The sequence below is a fragment of the Centruroides vittatus genome, unplaced genomic scaffold (genome assembly GCF_030686945.1).
Source record: "Centruroides vittatus isolate TY-2023 unplaced genomic scaffold, ASM3068694v2 contig_377, whole genome shotgun sequence".
NCBI classification, from domain to species: domain Eukaryota; kingdom Metazoa; phylum Arthropoda; class Arachnida; order Scorpiones; family Buthidae; genus Centruroides; species Centruroides vittatus.
In genome coordinates this window covers 952,371-972,794 of record NW_027122198.1, presented here as the reverse complement: position 1 = coordinate 972,794, position 20,424 = coordinate 952,371, and the positions used below count along the sequence as shown (strand labels likewise).

Below are 20,424 nucleotides of genomic sequence, written 5' to 3'. Positions count from 1 at the left end.
AGTATGGCATTATTACGATAATGCACATGATATGTTCTTATTTATTAATATCACTAATTTTCTTGTAAATAACAAAATTTAGAAATGTTCAGAAGTTTTATTGAATTTTCTTTACTTTTAATTCAAATGTTGTTTGTCTAATTCAGAAATCACTACCTCATTTTCATCTAACACATCAGAATTTTATACTTCTACTTTCTTTTGTATTGTCAATTGTGGTTCTCACTGTCTGACTGAAAAGAGCTCATCTTTTCCTTATGCACATGGTTGTTTGTCTTTAAAACAACATAACAAATTGTCCTCACTCCCATTTCTCTTGTTTATCTTACAATCTTTAAATTATTTTTTCAATCTTATCCTGTGGGAGTTTATTCCAAGTGATAGAATTCAGATCACTATTAAATGCCAAGATAGTACTTTTAACTAGATGCTGTTTGCTGTTATCACCAGTCATTCATTTATTATAAGTTTACATTTTATCCTGAAATAAGCTATTCTTAAATAGCTTATTTCATACTGCATTAGCAACTTGAACGTACTTTGTGCAACCACTTGAAATAACAGCCAAGTCCATTATATATATATATATATATATATATATATTTTTTCCTTTCTTTCTTATACTGTTACTAATATGACAGTGGTATCCCATATAAGCAGTTTTTTTTGGAATGAAATTTTCCAGACTTGTTCCAGTCATGTGATTATTAGTTTTTCATTTATTCATTCATTTGTGAGTATGTAATTGTGGCATTTTTTAAAATCCTGTGATCTGTTTACATCACAAATGCTATGTCAGAACATTATGAATAGCTATAATTTTGTTTTTTAGAAAGTATTATAGTGAAATGGTCCTTCTCATGGCCAGGAGTTTTCACAGAAGCACTCTTTGATCTTGTGAGTACAACAGTTATGTTACCTGGTATATCAAATGATACTGATGTTTCATTCCTGGTGGTTATATTGACATCTTGGGTATTGTTTGAGGATTGATAATCTGATTCAAACATCACAAAATACACTGCTGGCCATTAAAAATGCTACACCAGGAAATAGAGCAAATAGAGAATCATATTTATTGTACATATACAGTATAATGATAGGAAGACATGATTAAATTGATAGGTAATTATCCACCTTTTTCTCAGCAGCTGCAACTAATTATATCAACACACTTGAAATTTTTGCCGAGCATAAATTATTTTATTTCTCAAATGCAGTAATCATAAGCCTGAAGATGGCCTATAACAAGTAGGTTGAAAACGTTTGAGAAATAAATTATTTTATTTCTCAAACGTATTCTTTATTTCTCAGCAAAAAATTCAAGCATGTTGATATAATTAGTTGCAGCTGCTGAGAAAAAATTGGATAATTACCTATCAATTTAATCATGTAATCCTATCATTATACTGTATATGTACAATAAATTTTTGTAAATAAATTTAAAATTTTTGTATTCAGGTTCTATTCTTTCGTAACTGAAGGAGGTCAGTAAAAGTGTGGTTTTTTTTTTTTTTTTTTTTTGTGGTCTTTGTTATTGTCACAATTCTTTTAGGTTGATTATACATGTTCGGGTTATCTGCATGCACAATATGACACAGAGTTTAACCAATGAAATTGTAAAATTTTTTGAAAATTTCGAGTACAAAATTAGAGATCACGTTATAAGGAAAGCATGAGGTTCAAATAAAGTACTGTATGTACAGGGTGGTAAATAAAGTCACTTAACACCCCTGCTACAGAATATAGAATGTACCCAAAGTTAATTTGCTCATGTCAGGAACACATTACACCAAGGGGGAAACAGATTTGTGTGTGTTACAGGCATGGCCATATTGAATGCAACTCTGAAACTGTAAATGGGAAGGGAGTCGTGTTACACATCATTTAGAGTCAGAATTTCACAAGAAATCGATTTCTGAAAGATTTATTGCCCTACCTCAAACAGTTAGTTATTAATGTGTTTCTTTTGTTGTTACAGGTGTGAAGAACAGACAACACAATGCCTCTAACACAAAGAATGCATTAAAATTATCCTGATAGCAGGGGAGAGAAGTTTCAGGGCAGTTGCACAGGCCTGAACATTTCTTACCATGGACTGATCCTGTCTCCCTGAATTTCTGGAATAGGTTGGCAACTGCTATGTGTGACACAGGCTCTCAGTGTGGATGACATTGATTAAAAATCCTGTGCAATCACTTCTTTCACCCAGAACTTCTTTCTCCTATCATTAGGACGATTTCAATTTGTTCTTTCTGTTAGGGACATTGTGTTGTCTGTTCTTCACACCTGTAACAACAAAGGAAACACATTAATAACTCTGTAACTGTTTGCGGTAGGTCAATAAATCTTTCAGTAATCAATTTCTTGTGAAATTCTGACCCTTGATGTAATGTGTTTAACATAAGTGAATTAAATTTGGGTATATTCTATATTCTGTAGCAGTGGTGTTAAGTGACTTACTTTCCCACCCTGTAATTTTGACAAAGATGTATTTGTTTATAATGTTAAAATATTTCAGATAATGTTCTCTCTTGACAAATAGAACTTTTAATAATCTAAGTTAGTTAGAAAAGTGATGGTAATATTTTGAAAAATACTTAGGGATGGATGGCTGGAAGTAATGGATAAGGTTAACAAACAGCATGTTCAGTTGGTTCAATAATTAATGTAAAATTATTAAAAAGAGATGAAATCAGTGGTGTTTCAGAATCAGAATGAAATATAAGTGATTGCTTTAAAAAAAAGATCAAAAGTTTTATCTCTATCTTGAAATATTCTTTTCCAAGATAGAGGATGTCCTCTGATATAATTGTCTAACATGCATAGCATTCAGTTGTCCATATTTCATATAACTAAATTGAAGTTACAGACAAAAGACTTTTCAAAAGACAGCTATCCACTTGTCTCTGGAAAACAAGAGAACCTTTGAGAGAAAAAGTTGTCCAGAATCAAATTTTGGGAGAAGCAATGATTTCTCGAGATGTAAACAAATGTTTAGCCACCAAAAATCAGCTTGTGACATAGATACCACCTCTCGAAGATGAGAGAGAATGATCAGAATATCCCCAGGAACACTTACTACCTAGGAGCAGCTACTTTTAATATATACAGTAAAGGACATTGAGATGCTTATGACTTTCTTGCAAAGAACAAATAAGCCATGAATATTTTGATAAAATATTTGATAGTTTAAAGGTTTTTATTACTATTGTAAAGAAATAATGAATGTAAGCTTGAAAAAAGTTAGCAAACTTTTTCATCTGATTTCATTTAATATTAAAATTATTTACAGTAGAGCATCGATTATCCGACTCAATTGGGGACTGGGGTTGGTCGGATAACTGAAAAGTTGGATAACCGAAAAGTATGAAAAAATACATTATTAGTATAGTGTATTAGGCCTAGTTTAATAAACACTAGCCTCCCTTTCATGGTCGAGCCAGTGCTGCCAGCTAAAACATGCAAAAATTTAACAAAAATAATATTAAAGTAGCCAAGACATAACCAAATATTGTAATGTCACATCACTAGCGGACATTTGAATTTGCCGACTAGAACGCAGTCGGTTAACCGATAAGTCGGTTAATCGGGGGTCAGATAATCGATGCTCTACTGTATTTTTAATTTTAATGTTTTGTCTGTCTTAATAGTAATTTCTTACTGTTTTGACAAGCAAATGTTATTTTTATTTATCAAAGTCATGTTTTTGAATTAAGATTAAGATAAATTATGCATCTGTAAATTTCAATTAAATGTTAAAATAAACAAACTAATTAATTTATGAATTTATATTTTATTGAAGAATTATGAATATGATTCACAGTTATAATTGCTATAATAATATATTTTCTCACTTATTTAATTTTCTCCTATAGATATCGCAATCAGAGGCATTGGATCCACAATTGAGGGAATTTTTTAAATGTGCAGGTGTATCTGAGAAACACTTGGCTGATAAGCAGACAAGAAATTTTATTTATGATTTCCTGTCCAAAAATAATGTTATGAATGCAATTAAAGAAGTAAAACCAGCTGGTATGAAATGTTATTAGATATAAAATACTTTTTAATTAATTGTATATTATGCAGAGATTGTTTTACACTTAAAATCTTTTCATAATGTAATACAATTCATAATACAGTAGTGTTGATTATCCAAAATAATCTATGTGGAACAACTTCAGATAATTGATTACACTTTGTAGGAAAAGAATATAAAAGATAAATTTCTTAAATTAAGTAAAAACATTAATTTTAATTTTAGTACAATAGTAAAAAAAGGTTAATTTAATATGTAAAAAAATGATAAGAAATAACAAATATTAAACATACTGCTTATTGAGGTTACCAAGCATATACTGTAATTAAAAAAATTTTTGGCTCCTTTAGAGCCATCTCCATCTCCACATAAAACCAGTTTTAAATTTAAAGAACAACAAATAATTTAATATTATGTTTTAGTATAGCAGGCTTTGACTAAAAGAACAAAAATATTTAAGTTGAGCTTTAGAGCAACTCATTTATATGCCTTTCTGTCCTTATATTAATAATTTAAACTAAAATTGTCAACTAGGACATATCTATTATTAGGACTTATTATACTGGACTACTGGTTTTGCAAATTATGTAAACAAAGTCAGAAAAACAGTCTTTATCACCTGAGCATTCCGACTGAATCCCCCGCCTTTTGAAAGTGACGATTTAAGTTTAAATTATGTAGAACAACTCACTTTATATTATAGATATTTTATTTATTTTTTTAATTTTCAAATTTTATCATTTAAATAAAATTGCATAAGATTTTTTAAACAATAACAATTTAAAAATATTGTAAATTAAGTTAAATATTTACACATAAGTATTACTGTATAAGTTTAAAATTCTTACAAGTATCAATTTTTTAAATTACTTGCATGTTAAATTTATTCTTTTTCTCTTAATATTCTGTTGACAAGTTTCTTTACATTGTTTTGTTTAAAATTGGCTTTCAGCTAACCTGCATAATGATAACCTCTTTGGTGTTAATGATATTGATATTTTTAGATAGTCTAAATGTCTATTTGATCTAGTATTCTTGTGGTGCCTTGTGCTCTATACTCTTCAATAAGGACTGGCTTGTCCCTGTGCACCATAACTTCTTTTTGCCAAGTCCATTGAATGTGAGATGATCATATGCCTGCCCACAAGCTACTGAATTAAAATGTTATTTAATTTCTTTTAGTAACAAATCTGTTTGTTGAGCCAATGTAAAAATGGGAATTTTTTGTGTTTAGATAGCCTTAATGCATAAATCCCTGATTTAGATAGCTTACCAGTTTGTAACTGTGTAGAGTACTGCATGGAGAACATTTAATATAAAATAACCCAACACATGGAGATGACAAAAAAGAACATTGATGATGTTTGAAGTGGTTTTTTTTTAAGCACACATTGTCTTATTTGACTGTGTGGAATGTGGTTGATGTTAAGAAGGCTAACAACTGTTATAGCTTTAAGAAATGGAAATCATTGAATATGCACTGCAATTGTAGGTAAAAAGAATAATTTTTGTGCTTTTAGTAATCATGTGGGTGCCTAACTTTTTTAACCAGTCAGAAAAAGATGACATGCTTTCTTCTTTGTTACACATTCTATAAGAAACACCTTGCCATTGTAGAGACATTAAGACTTTAAAGATTTTCTAATTAATAACGACAACGGTTTTTTTTTTTTTTACTTGTTATATTTGCTCTCAAAAGAAGAGTTACATGTTTGTTTATTTATCTCTGTGATATGAATCACCTTTGAACACTTGTTTTGTTTGGTAGAAATTTAAATACTAAGTCTTTTTTTTTTTGTTTAGGTTTAAAACATCATCTAGGCTATAGTTTATAATTTTTGTTAAATTTTTCAGCCACTTTTTGCAATCTTCTTGCACTTCTGCACATTCACCACAATCACTTGCTGCTTGTTTTGATCCAGTATGTCCAAACTTGTCTGAACTGTTCATTTGTTTTTCTAACAAGGGCAGGTTACTATATGGTCTTTTGGGATTTCATTAACATTGCTTGTGTGGATAAACCTTTATTGAGCTAACAAAGAAAGCATGCTTCTCAAATGTTTTCAAGAAAATTAAAGTTAAAAAATTCCAAGTAATTTATGAGTAAGTTTTGCAGAATCTTTCATTGAAGACTGTATGGTTCAGTGGCAGTGTGCTTTACTCGTATTTGTTCTTGCATTTCTATATTCAATGGTTGATTCAACAGTGAATTTTCCATTGAGTCCCTCCGTTGAACGATCTGATGTCACATTTTGTAGAAAAAAGAAATGGTTTCGTTGAAAGGGCACTTTTTATGACGGCTGACTTAATTAAGGAGAAGACAACAATTGTGACTGTTTTGCTAAATAATTACAGTAACTCGCTTAACCATTATTCGAATAAATCTTTTTATTCAAATGAACCCTTATCTGTATCATTTTCTTGTATACTGCGTCTTTCTTTAATAATTTGAATTTCTTGAATATTTATATCATTAGAAAGACTTAGAGGGCCAAATAGCATCTCAATCAATTTTGGACAAATTCGTGAAGGTAGATTGTTTATGAAAAAAAGCTTAATATTTCAATATTGACCAAATTGTCCAACATAATCATGCAATCATTTTATTGTATGCAGATTGTTCATTAACCTGTCGTCTATTACAGCATCCACAGCAGGAGTGAATGGATAGTTTCTATAAGCAAAATTTACTTTTTCAGGGAAGTTGCCATGTTAGTTGTTGAGTATTCAACAGTCTTTCAGGTCATTGAGACCACTGAGCTCAACAGTGAAACAGCATTTTCTCACCATTGAATATAGAAATGTATGGTGTGAGATCATTGGTTTGTGTCTCAATGAATAAACTTTTTCAAATCAATGCAACTTTTATATAAAGTACAGTAGTTGTAAATTTTATGGGTTTATACATTTTGTTTATTTTATTTTGTATTAAAGATTGAATTTTTGCTTTTTTGAAAATTTATTTTTGTAATTGTCTGTTTAAATTTAAGTTTTTTTAAAACTTGAATAATTAATTATTCTATAGTTTGATTTTATTATTTTTATTAAAAATAAATTTAAGTCGTAATATGTCTGTCTGTTTTATTAATTATGAAAAAAGAATATACTTTTTATATAAACAATAAGAAACCAGAGAAGTGATGTTGAAAGATGATTGTTTACTGTTACATATAACAATTCAGTGTGATATTGAGAGTTATAACTAATAAGTTTTCAAATTTATTTAATTGTTAAAATGTCAAATTATTCATAATAATCATATATTCTCAAATGTAAAAAAAACTTTAAATTGAGGTTTAACAGACAGCAATTCCAAAAACAAATTTTCAAAGAGAAAATGCACATTATTAATAGAAAATAAACAGACAGAATGTATAAATCCATGTAATTTACAGTTATTTTATGTATAAATTACAGGGATAATAAAAGAATGATTCAAAAATATTTAAATTCAATTGGGTCAAAATAATTTAACTACTAAACACAAATACTACAAAGAACACTACATATTTAATAAATTAAATTGATGCATTTTGTATTTAAAATCAGCGAATTATAACAAAATATAAAAAGATTTTTAAAAATTAATAAATATATAATAATTTTTTTTTCATTTAAATAAAAAAAACTGAAGTAAATTTAAAATGTGGGAGTTGGAGTCGACACATTTTTTTCTGACTTCGACTTCTCTGGCCAGAAATTCCTCTCTGACTCCACGACTCCAACTCCACAGCCCTGCTCATTCTTACTATTAGCATTTACAATTTTTTATAAAATTCATCCCTACACTCAAAATTAACTTTTTGCCATTTTATAATAGTTAAAAATATAAAAGTTTTTTAAAAAATGTAATATTGTAACAGATAACACCACACACAGTTTTAAATGTTGCTGGGAAAGTTAAGCAACTCATTACTGGATTTTTTTTTTATATTGACAAAAAAGTCTTTAGTTTTCTCTTGTTTGCCATTTCTGTCTAATTTAGAAAGAAAATGATTGTTTAACTAGCCAATATCAGCAAACAATTCAAACTTTATAGTGAAATTTGTACAGTATGAATGTTAAGTTTTAAATCATGAGATACAGATGAACTTGATTAGTTGATAATTCAGTAAGTTGTCAAATCACAGATATGTTAGGTTAGTTATATTTTTTCATTTTCAAAATCAAAAAGTTTAAAAAAGACTTTAAAATGCTGATTTGATTGACCAATTTGCATTTAAGAATAAGATTATTATTTTAGGCATAAAATGTTGCAAAAATTTGAATTTTATGTCATGGAACCAGAGATGCAATCATACACAATACAAATCTTCAATTCTGTGATGATAATATCCATCCTCTTGAAAATACAAAAGAAAGCACACAACATTAGATCTGAAATAGTCTTTTGATCTTAAATTTTGAGTAGCAAAATGTCATCTCAAAACTACCATGACCTTACAGAACTACAGATGCATTAAGTCAGTGGAAATTGGTTAAAAAATAAAAGTTGAGTTACAAAAGTTTAACTGTTGACAGTCTATTGTAAATAGATTTCTGTAATAAGAACAGTTTTATTAACAAAAGTTTATAATGAGAATAAATTTTTTTCCAATATACTGAAATTTTTAAATATAATATTTATATTGCATTTACTGTTATTATTTATAATTATACACTCCTTAATTTAAAAGTGAAATCACAGCACCATGAAGGAATGCAGGTCCAATCAATCCTGCAATGTGTATGTAGCTACATGCACATTGCAGGATTGATAGAGGTGACAGAGATGTGCAAATGATTACAAGAACAAAGATATGCAACAGACTATTTATTCGGTAACAAATATGGCTCACTTGGGCAACTATACAGGTCGCTATATGGCAAGGCATACTATCAATGAAGTGATTGATGGTTGCCCAAGGTATCCCTTGCCAAGCTGCATCCACTGTGGCATGCATGTCATCTACAGTATGTGGCAGTAGTCCTTGGTGAACCTCATATCAGATGAGGTCCCACAAGTGTTCATGAGAGAGATCTGGGCTGTTGGTTGGGGAAGGATGCGAATTCTGTTCAGGTTGGAGAGATTGTCTTGCGACATGCAATCAGGCATTATTTTTCTGGATTACCATGTTGGGTGCAGCCTGCACCAGTGGCTGAACCACTGGTTCCACAATTCACGTGACATACTGGTTTGCTGTCAGAGTACCAGAAATGTGCACCAGGGCTGTCCACTGATTGAACATGATGCCCAGTGTGATTCTCAGTGAAGAGGGTTAGCATAGTGTTTCCCAGGATACTGCCACACCTGTTCTCAGCTATCCTTCCTTCACAAGCAGAAGTGGGATTCATCTGTAAACAATACCTGATGCCATTCAATGGTCCAGTTGTGATGACAAATAACCACACAAGGCATACAGTTCCATATTAATCAGTTAATGGCACTCCAGTTGTCGTGCACGTGGCCTGTCTTCATACCTGTTGTGAATGGGTGGACAAAGATGCACCTGTTGACGGTGACTGGTGGCTTGTGCCAAGGCAAATGGGTTCTGACGGCCTTTTGACAAATTTGCTGGTTTGTGCGTTCTGTCGTATGACAGTGCAATTCACTCCTCTTCAGCATGGAGATGTTCCTACATCTGTCGTGTCTTAAATTGATGGATGGTATTCACGTCGTGATCAACACAAAACAACTGGTCACATCAACAAACCAAGGTTCTGAAGCTCCAGGATACGGTCTTGTTCCCCAGCCATTAACTGATGATATTCAGCCCACTGACATCTATGAGGCATTTTCTATGCTTCTTTGAAAGTTTGGCTGCCACAAACCATTGCCAATAGCATTTAACACCCAAACTGGCTGCTGGTCTATATAGCCCAAAACTGGATAGCACATGACCTGATGTTTATGCAAACTTAATCATTTGGATATCATTGTCACCTACCAGTCCAGCAGTTCTCATGTGGCTACATGCATTTTTTCATGGTATTGCCATTTAACTTTTGAGGCATTTAAATTTATATGAGTTTAAATCATTAAATTGGATAATAAATTAGACTATTAAGGTTAATATAGTATTTTAATACTTTTTAGGTCAACCACCTCCAGTCCCTGCCAGAGATGTTTCCGCAGCACATCACCAACCGAGTCCCGTACCGTCGACACGGGTGGCTGCACCGGCATTACCAATGCGAAATGCTGCTCCGCCACCGCCAGTTCCACCCGTACCTCCAAACAGAGGTCCCGCCATACCACCACCACTTCCTCCAAGCAATAAACCTACTTCATTATTAATTTCAAATACTACTCAACCCCCACTACCTCCGACATCCATGCGTGTCCCACCACCTCTTCCTCCCACTCCACCAGTACCCTCGGCACCCACTTCTGCTCCTCCTCCTCCGCCTCCACCACCACCTCCTCCGCCGCCGCCGCCACCTCCTCCGGATATGTGTCCTTCAGCTCAGAATAATGTAAATAATAGCAAAAGTAGTTTTCCAGTTCCAGATGCTAGATCAGCTCTTTTAGAGGGTATTAGAAAAGGTGTTACATTAAATGTAAGTATATATTAAAAAAATTTTTCATTTTAATTTTGCTATAATCTTAATTCTAACATAGCATAAATATTTTAAAAATTTATTTATATTCCAAATATTTCACAATAATTCAATTAATAACTTTTTTTGTTTTTGTTAAATAACTGAAAATGAGTTCCACTAGTTAAATTAAATTAGATCTCATTGTGTATTATAAAGTATATTTTTGTTTTAATAATTTTTGAAATAAGTTGATTGTTCAAATATGTGAACAATAAATTATTAAAGGATTAATGAACAAAATGTTTAATCCCTAGCAGGTTATATGAACATTTTCAAAATAATGTCATAGTGATGTGCAATTTATTATTATAAACTTATTTTACTAGTTGAGATCTATTAACATATTATGAAAGAGTTTTATTTTTGAACAATTGATTATTACAAAGGACTGATCTTTTTTGAAAAAGATAACAATTAAGACCAATTTTAAAAAATGCCCAAAATATAGTTGTGCACCATTATTATATTAAATGATAAGAAAACTGAAAGAGAGTGCGCTTTACCATTCTCTTTGTAATCTATACTTTTATCTGTATATTTCATGTTTTTCGTAAACTCAAAGCAGATTTAACAGGACAGAGAGATTATAAATACATAGAAAATATATAAATGAAATCCTTCAGTACATTGTACGTACATTGGAAATTGAATAGTTTCAACTAACATGTTATTTAATTTGATTAATATGTTTTTAACCTGAATCTTCTTTATTATTCAAAGGAAAGGAAAATTTATTTCTTATCTTCAATAATTTGTTTCAATATTGTTTCATTGAATTTCAATTTAATTCTTTCATTGCAGTAAAATATTTAAAGTTTTATGAATATTTTGTAAATGGATCAAATAACTGAATACATCCTGAAATTTAAGATAATATTAAAGGAATAATATCACATTATAATAATGTTAAAACACAAACAAAATTTATGCATTGCAATCAGCTTATTCTTGAAATATTTAAGAATAGCTTAAAATAAATACAAAAAATTGAAAGTTTGATATAAAATTACATCCATAATTTTCTGGGTTAGTGTATAAAGAATGAAATATTAACATTACAGTGTCATGGAACTTTTAAAAAAATATATTTTATTTCAAAGGGTATTGATATGTATTATAACTGCTTGATAATACAAAGAATTGCAGTACAACACATTTTAATAGATTAAGACTTCTTATTACTTCTTAATCTGTTAAATAAATTCAATACATTCAAATTTTTATCATCATCAAGGAGACAAAATATGTCTCAGTACTCGCTTCAGCTGAATAGGAAAGGAAAACACAGAACCAGTTAAATGTCTTAATAGATGAACAATTTATATTTTTTTTAAACTAGTACTAAATGACACACAAACACCTTTATAATGCAGCTTTTAATTCAAATTATCAAACATTTTCGGCCGTTTTGAAAGGCCTTCATCAGAAAAATAATTGAATGATTCTCATTTTAAACAGATATTTGTTCTGGAACGTTATAAATTTTTGAATTTTCCTATATGCACAGGCTCGTATATAAATAAATACAATCTGCAAAAGTACTTGTATCAATATACACAAATATATATACATATAATATTTTTAAAAAAACCAGCTATTTTATTCTTTTCCTTTATAAACAGAATTGCATTTTGGATTAAATTTTTCTTAATCCCTCCTCAGGCTATAAATTCACAAAGGAATACATAATTACAATTTTTGTAATTAATATATCTAATAAAAGATACAAAGTACTGATTGTTCAACAAATTAGTCATGTAACTTGTTTTCTTTTACCAGTTTGCGTTTATAATTTCTTTTATAGTTGAGAAGTATAGTACATCATATTATAAGGGATACCATAATATCCATTCTATTATTTAAATTAAACTAATTTTTACATTTTATTATTGCGATGTGTTCTTCAAACCATTGCAAATATACATATTTTTCCCTATATAATATAGGGTTGAACAAAAGTTTGTTTGGTTTTTAGAGAGAAATAAAAAAACACTATTTTGGAATAAATAATTAACCTTTAATACACAATGTATTCTCTCTTCTGTTCAATAATCTTACACCATCTGATGAGTAGTTTCATAATTCCATCTGTGTAGAATTGCATGGGTTTCTGATTGAAGAAAATATTAATGTGATTTTTGATACTTTCTAAAGATTGAAATTGTATACCATTTAAATTATTTTGCAACAAATGAAAAAGATGATAGTCTGAGGGAACAATATCTGGAGAATATGGAGGGTGACTCAAAACATCCCAGTTGAAATCTAGAAGTTCTTAGTACACATTCAATGATATGTGCAGCCTTGCATTATTATTATGGAATACCACTCCTCATCAATTCACAAGTTTCAGACTTTTCGATGCACTGCAGCCTTCAGTTCATCCAGTTGGAGACAATATTTATTGGAATCAATTGTTTGGTTGTTGTTTAAAAGCTTGTAATAAAGAACCTGTATCCAATCCCACAAACTGAAATCATTACTTTATTGGGATGCAAACCAGCTTTCACCTGGCTTACTCTAAGATCTCTTTCATTGAATATTGTTGTAAACAATCCATTTTTCATCATCATTTTATAATCACTTTATAACTGGATCATCATCATTGCATTTTAAAAGTGAATCACAAACAAACATGCTCAATAAGGTTTCATTCATTTAACTGATAGGGAACCCAAACATAACAGGAACTGTATCCAAGGTTAGTCAAATGTCTGACAACAGATGTTTGGGATGTCTCTAAGGTGTCTGCTATCTCTTGTGTTATTCTATCCCAATCATTTTGGATTAAAGCCATTATGGTCAAGGACCATCCTGACTCAGGTGGCTTCAAGAGAAAAATCTCCTGCCCTAAATTTTGCAAACCATTTCTGGCATGTTCAATCAGTTAACTGCATCTTCCCATATACAGCACATATCTTCTTTTGAGTTTTTGTTGCATAATTGCATTTGTTGCATATTCATAATTCTGACCTAGACAAGTTAAAACTTGATCAACATGACAGAGATGACACTATGTAAATACCCAAACAAACTTTTGATTCAACCCTATATTTTAATATTACGGGTATCAATCCATAATTATTCTCTTTGCAATGAGAGAACCATGATATTTTAACTGAAAAATGGCTTCATGCTCCTTCAGTCTTGCTCCCAGTGTTTAATTTCTCCTATATAATACATTTCTTCACTACAAGTACAATTTAACTTATACACAACACCTGAAAAATTCACATTTTGCAATTTAATTTGATCATCATGTATTAAAATCTACTTTATTCTTTAACTTTGCAGCTATATCAAATTTAGTAAAAAAAATTTTTATAGTTTTTAAATTTACCCTATATATAAGGAAAACATATATTTATCATCCTGTTAATATGAAAATACTCACAGGCAAGATTTGCTTGTAGATCCATAGGTCTGGATGCTAAACATTTACATTACAAATAGCTGTTTGTATAATACTTTATTAGCAATAGAATAATAATTAAAAGATTTATCGTGGATTATTGCATTCGGATTTGTAACTTATTATAATTGCTGCAAAAAATACTGTACTCAATTGTATCTGAAGAGGAAGCTTCTCATTTTTGAAATGTATAACAATACCAAATAAATAAAGCTTTCTAACTTGTTGAAATGTATTCACACCAACTTAAATATTTAATTATTATAACAGCTAGAGCCATATTAAATTTGAGCTGTCTTAAGGCTAGTAATTAAGTGATTGATTAAAAAATATAGTTTGATTTAAAGGTAAGTGATTAGGCCACCATCTTGTCTTATATTTAATAATTATAAATTAAGTTAATTTAAAAGATTTTGATAAAAAAAAATTGATCCGGAGTGGGGGCTTCAACCAACTTCTATTTACCTATTATGTGCACTATAAATTACTATTCAGACCTGGTAGTGGGGTCAGTTTTACAGGAATATCCTGCTATTCAGTTAGATCATGTAATCACATGAAGACATGTTGCTGTGTTGATATAATACCAGAGATATGTGGTTTTTGTTGGAGATGTAACCATTAAGTTTGCTAATAGGCTCCTCCAATAATCATTCCATTGGAAAAAAGACATTAATAACTTTAAATTTAAAAAGTAGTAAATTAATATTAAATAAAAATGACTGATGTTTAAAGAAATGACGATTATCAATAATGATGTTTCAGAATAATTGTGGTGACACATTGTTTCATTAAAAATTGCTAGCTTTTCATACTTGTTTTCAGTCTAAACTTTTTATTCAAAATGAATGTTCTATTATGGTACTAATATATATTTTTAAAAAACAAGCTTCAGCCTTATTCAGATCTAATTACCACATCAAATTGATTAATTTTCAATGCCATTTGCTTATTTTTTGAAAGAAATTTTTCATTTTTAAATAAGTAGATAGTTATTGCATTGCTAATTATTTTATTAATTGCATTGCATTGCGGTAATTGTGACATAAATCAGTTAATTTATCAATTACTAGCAAATGAGCCAGGCGTTGCTCAGGCAAATGATTTGGATGATTTGGTAAATATTGTACATTTGGAAATTGTTATTCTACCAAAAACAAAAACTCACATCTAAAATAGTACAGTAGAAGCTGTTCTTTAGATTAAGACTTAATCCTCTCCCTCTCCCCTGTGGGGGGAAATTTCAAAAAATCCTTTCTTAGTGTGCACTTTCATGATGTACCCTAACTGTGTACCAAATTTCACCTCTGGGTTCAGTGGTTTGCTCTGGGTGGTGATGAGTCAGTCAGTCAGGACATGTAATTTTATATATATAGAATAATGGAAAAATGTGACTGCCAGAAGTAGCATTTATTCCTCAGAATGACATCAATATAGAACTGCTAAGAAAGTATATAATCCACACTTCATATTAAGAAAGATAACAAAACATTATCCTGAATTAATATCAAGAAACTTATTATAATCAAAATTATCATAATAAATTAAGTTATTAGTAAATTATCACAGTACAATCTTCAAATGAAATTGTTCAATGTTTAGTTTGGTCTCAGCTGGACTCCAGCTGAGACCAAACTAAAACCAAGACTCATAAAACCAGACAGTTTCAGACAAAATTGGACAGTTGGCAACCCTAGCTATTACGGATGAGTTTGGTTAATTATATTTGTCACTCGAGAATAGAAAATGATCTGCCAGGACATTAAGGGAATGGAGGAAGAGTGTGTGCATAGTGTCCAAGCATTTTAAATTTAAGAATCCCACATAGCTGATGAATGTAATTATTTATGTGCCAGTTGTATCAGTTTTGTCAATCACATAGCCAATTATACAGTTATTCTTAGTTTAAACGTCAAGCAAGCAGCCCTGCTAGAATGGAATACTGACAGGATGTTAACTAAGCAAGAGACTGATTTCTATTATTGATTTCTTTATGATGCATAATAAACATACTTTATTACAATATCATGCTGTTTGCTTGCTAGTATACTGAATAAACTGATAGAGATTGTAGTGTTTCTTACTGATCAATAGTGATAGGAAAAAAAACAAAGCAATCAGCCTTTTTTCTTTGTGTACAAATCAAATATCTGATTGGTGAATAGGGTTTGATGGGCATTTTGCCCCTCCAGTGTCAGCAAATTTCACTGAATAATTAGCAATCACATCACAAAAAATATACGTGTATACAGTGCATGCATACATTTATTGGAGTATACAGCAGTATAAAGAAGAGATGGGGAGAATGGAGAAGAAGCACTTTGATGAACTATCAATATCAATGAGCAAAAGCAAGCCTCCATGCCCTACACCCAAATGATAAATGTCTAAATATGGTTTTCATCTCATTTATAAAACTTAATATAATAGTAGAACCTAATTTTATCAAGGATAATTTATGTAATTTAATTTTCAAAATTTTCATACAACTTTACACCAGAAGTACCATACATAATTTAATTGTATTTAATTGACAGGTACTAAGCAAAACCACTATTTCAAATGGTTAAATTAAACTGAAAAAGGTTGTAAAAAATAAAATTTAAAAGAAATTGAAATTTTGTCAGGTTTTTTTAAATATAAAGATTAGTTAATAATTAATCGTACAGTTATACAATCCGGTTAATAGTTCATCGTTAATCGGCTAACTTGATAATCGTCTCATCCTTTGTTCTTGTGACTCTCTCAAGTGCAATAACTTTAAGCTTTACCCCACCATGTTACTCATATAGCTATATTCAAATCAGCCTCACAAACTTTTAGACTTATTAATTAAATTTGTTAAATATAATAAATTGTAGGATAATTATTAAATTAAACAAGATGATGGCCTAACCTCCTACCTTTAGGCCAAATTTTGTTATTCAATTGTTTATTAATTAGCCTTATGATAGTTCGAATGTCATCCGGCCGTTGTTGTTTGCTAAAATTTATCACATGCTCGTTTAATTGCAAAGATTTAATGACTTATTCACGTACTGCACAATTCCTCAAGATGTCAAACGGGACATCAAGTTCGCAAATTTAAGTATATTCAAAGAAACCTCTGCTTGATAATTTTGAGAATTCTTGAGTCGTATATATGCAGTACCGAAGAGGGCCATTAGGTTTTTAAAATGCATTGGTACAGAAAGAATTAAATACATTTTCCAAGCATTTTCGGTGGAATTTGTCTGGCAATTGGAAATAAAAAATTTTTTATGCTTGTGACTTTACTAATACAATTTTTGCCATCTTCCACGTATTTGTAATATTCATACCATTTTTCAAATATAAAAGATTGGAATGATAAACGCCATTTCCAGCGAATCCTTCAAAACATAAAAAATAAATAAAATAATAATTTTAAAAAGATGTATTCTAATACATGTACATTTTCATGTTTATTCTACAAAAGCACGTGGATGTCAGCGAGGAGTCTGTTAAAGTATCGCCAAATGACAGAAGTGCACTTCTAGACGAAATACGTCAAGGCATAGAGCTCAGACCGGTAAGTGAAAAATATTCAACATAGAATGACCTGCGATTTTTTAAAAGTTTTTGCATTTAATGGCCGTATTATTTTCTGACAGTGCTCCGAACTATTTTCAAATGTTAAGTTAATAATTATTTATATTTAACACTGTATTTTTTAAACGACGGTATTGTCATTGGCATGATATAATTCGAAATTGAATAAAAAATTTAAGCGTTTCGTTACGATTAAACTTCAAATAAATCTATTAAATCTAATGTCAAAACATACAGTTTCAATAGTAATTATTAAATGCTTATAATAGTTGGATAAACAGTACGTGTTTTATCTCAATTATTAATTTAATAATGTCGAATGTTTTATGATTTAGGTGTCGGAAGAAGTTAGGAATGCGCCCACTTCTGCTCCTTTAGAAGGACTAGCCGGAGCTCTGGCACACGCTCTTCAAGAACGTGCTCGAGCTCTGCAAGAAACAGGTGAGTATTGTCTAATTTAATAAAGTCCACGAATATAAAATCGATGGTAGTTAAAAGTTGTCACTTCGTTTAATAAACACTATAAAAAAATTAGTGGTCAACCGTCAGATGGAAAAGGCCACATTTTCTCCCGGTTATTTCACCACGCCTTATCTTATTAATATTTAGATACGTTTAAAAATAAATAAATTTGTGTATTGGTCTAAACATAACACTTTATCGAGATACAGTGGCTTAAGAAAGCATCGGACGACCTGTTTTCTTGGATTTCAATGGAAACAGTTGGTTTTAATTTTAAATCTCGACGTTCACTCCGACTCGAAAAATTACATACACTTTTATACTCTGCAGTAACAATGTCGAATGATCACTTAATTGAAGACAGTGGACACCGGAAACAGGAAGTTAACGGTGATTAGGAAATCTTCAATTAAAAATTTGTAGTTTTACGAAATAGTTCTCATTTTTATTGCTTTAATAACAAATAACTGAATTACAGTATTTAATATTGTATTTAGACGATCCAATTCAATTATTACGTTTTCATTAACCGAAAATATATTTAAATTTTGAATTTGCTTAGAATGATCTAGTTGAATAATTTATTTTGTGAACTGTGAAATACACAAAAATAAATGTAAGCAAGTTTCGGAAGGTCAAAGTAGGACTTAATATTTTGTATGTTGCAGACGATAGCGATTCGGAAAGCGACGAAGACGACGACGAATGGGAAGATTGATTTTAGGATTTCGAGTAGGGTTTGTACGCGAGATCTACCGTACTTAAAATTTCGGTGGCCATCCACGGCCATCTTCCGTTTTTTTCCCAGAGCGGGCAACGGAGGAGTTGCCCTTACGTGCCAGAATCCATTTTTCGCCAACGAGAATTCGGAATAAGATTTCCAACATCGATTTGGGTTCGGATTTTTCGCTCTTTATACCAAAGCTACGATCGACAGACTTAAATATCACCTGTCCAAATTATATTTTGTGTGGATTCGGGTGACAATTTGTTGTTACGTTTTGTCAATGAACGGGAAATAAATTATGGATTTCATTACAGTTGTATTCTATTGTTTTCGTGCGTTACGAAAGTACGGCGTATAAAAATACTTCCCTAGCATCTTCTTAATGGAAAATTTATCCATAAAAACATACGCTACGTGGAGTTGGTATTTGTGTAAGTCGAACTTTCGCTCAGAAATATGGAACGTTAAGAAGGTAAGTATTGATTCATAAATTACCGTTCCGTTGTATCGAACTGTACGTACGAAACTCTCCACACTTTCTTCAAAAATAAATATTTTTATGTAAATAAGTTGATTTTCCAGACAAGTGTTTTGAATTTTGTACAAAACTTGAATAGTTCTATATTTGCTTCCCAAAAGTGGAACGTAACAGTTTGAAAATGCTGAGAGTGTCTCAAGTTACTAACACGTTTATATATGTCATATTAAATTAACTATTGGTAATGACTGTTAATATATACTCCAAGTAATTATATTACATTCTTTGAAATTGATATCTGCTGTTGTAACGTTTTTGAATGCAGATTATTGTTGGCACAATAATATGATTATTTTAAATGGTAAATTCAACACATCGAAAATTTTGTTGTAAATTTAACGATTTTGTTTTTGGTCTTAAAAAAAAGCAAATATTTATTTATTTTTTTTGGAATAAATATCTACTTAAAATTAAAACTTAAATTACTTTATTAGTTAAAAGCAGAATAAAGATAGTGATGTTAAGCAATTTACATTAAAGTAGCCTAATTCTGTGATTATATAAAAGTAGTGGATTATTTAATTTATTTTATCCAAATTTTGTAATTATTTTATTAAATGATTTTCTTCATTCACTTGTATACACTTTAGTCGAAATTCTTAAATTTTTGAATTTCCAAGAATTCATCTCTCTCCCCTTAAATAATGCCGAATGTTTCCAATGCTTTTCGTTTCAGATTTTTTTAGATAGGAAATAATTTGAGTATTTGGATTCACGACTTAGAAACGTGACTAATACGAAATTGTATCCATTGATATTTACTCGTATTAATCATAAAAGAAGTATGTGGAGATTGCATACTACACAAAGATGACAATAATAACAAAATTTTTTTAACCTTATGATTTTGTTAGGATTGTTGTCTTTCCACTCCGGTACTTTTTGGTAGAAATATTTTTCTATATTTTGCCAGTGAGTATTTTGAAAAGTAACCCGAGGAGATATACTCGAAAGATAGTTGCGAAGAAAGTGCATCGCCATAGTTTCCAAAATTGTATTTTATTTTTCCCTTCGTACGGAGTAAAATTTAAAGAGAGCAGCATTTCTCGCCGGTGATAATTCTTTGTTTTGGTGTGTGTTCGCAATTTATA

The 20,424-nt window shown here is 30.4% G+C and overlaps 1 protein-coding gene across 1 annotated transcript in view; it reads left to right on the top strand.

Annotated features, from left to right (window-relative positions):
• The window catches only part of LOC136975651 (actin nucleation-promoting factor WASL-like), an 84,374-nt gene extending 65,271 nt beyond the window's left edge, over window positions 1–19,103 (top strand). The window contains exons 8-12 of the mRNA XM_067270746.1: window positions 3,879–4,038; window positions 10,119–10,582; window positions 17,494–17,586; window positions 17,942–18,047; window positions 18,737–19,103. Coding sequence (XP_067126847.1) covers window positions 3,879–4,038; window positions 10,119–10,582; window positions 17,494–17,586; window positions 17,942–18,047; window positions 18,737–18,786 — 873 coding nt within the window. The 3' untranslated portion in view covers window positions 18,787–19,103. The remainder of the gene's footprint in view (window positions 1–3,878; window positions 4,039–10,118; window positions 10,583–17,493; window positions 17,587–17,941; window positions 18,048–18,736) is intronic.
• Window positions 19,104–20,424: the final 1,321 nt, after the last annotated feature.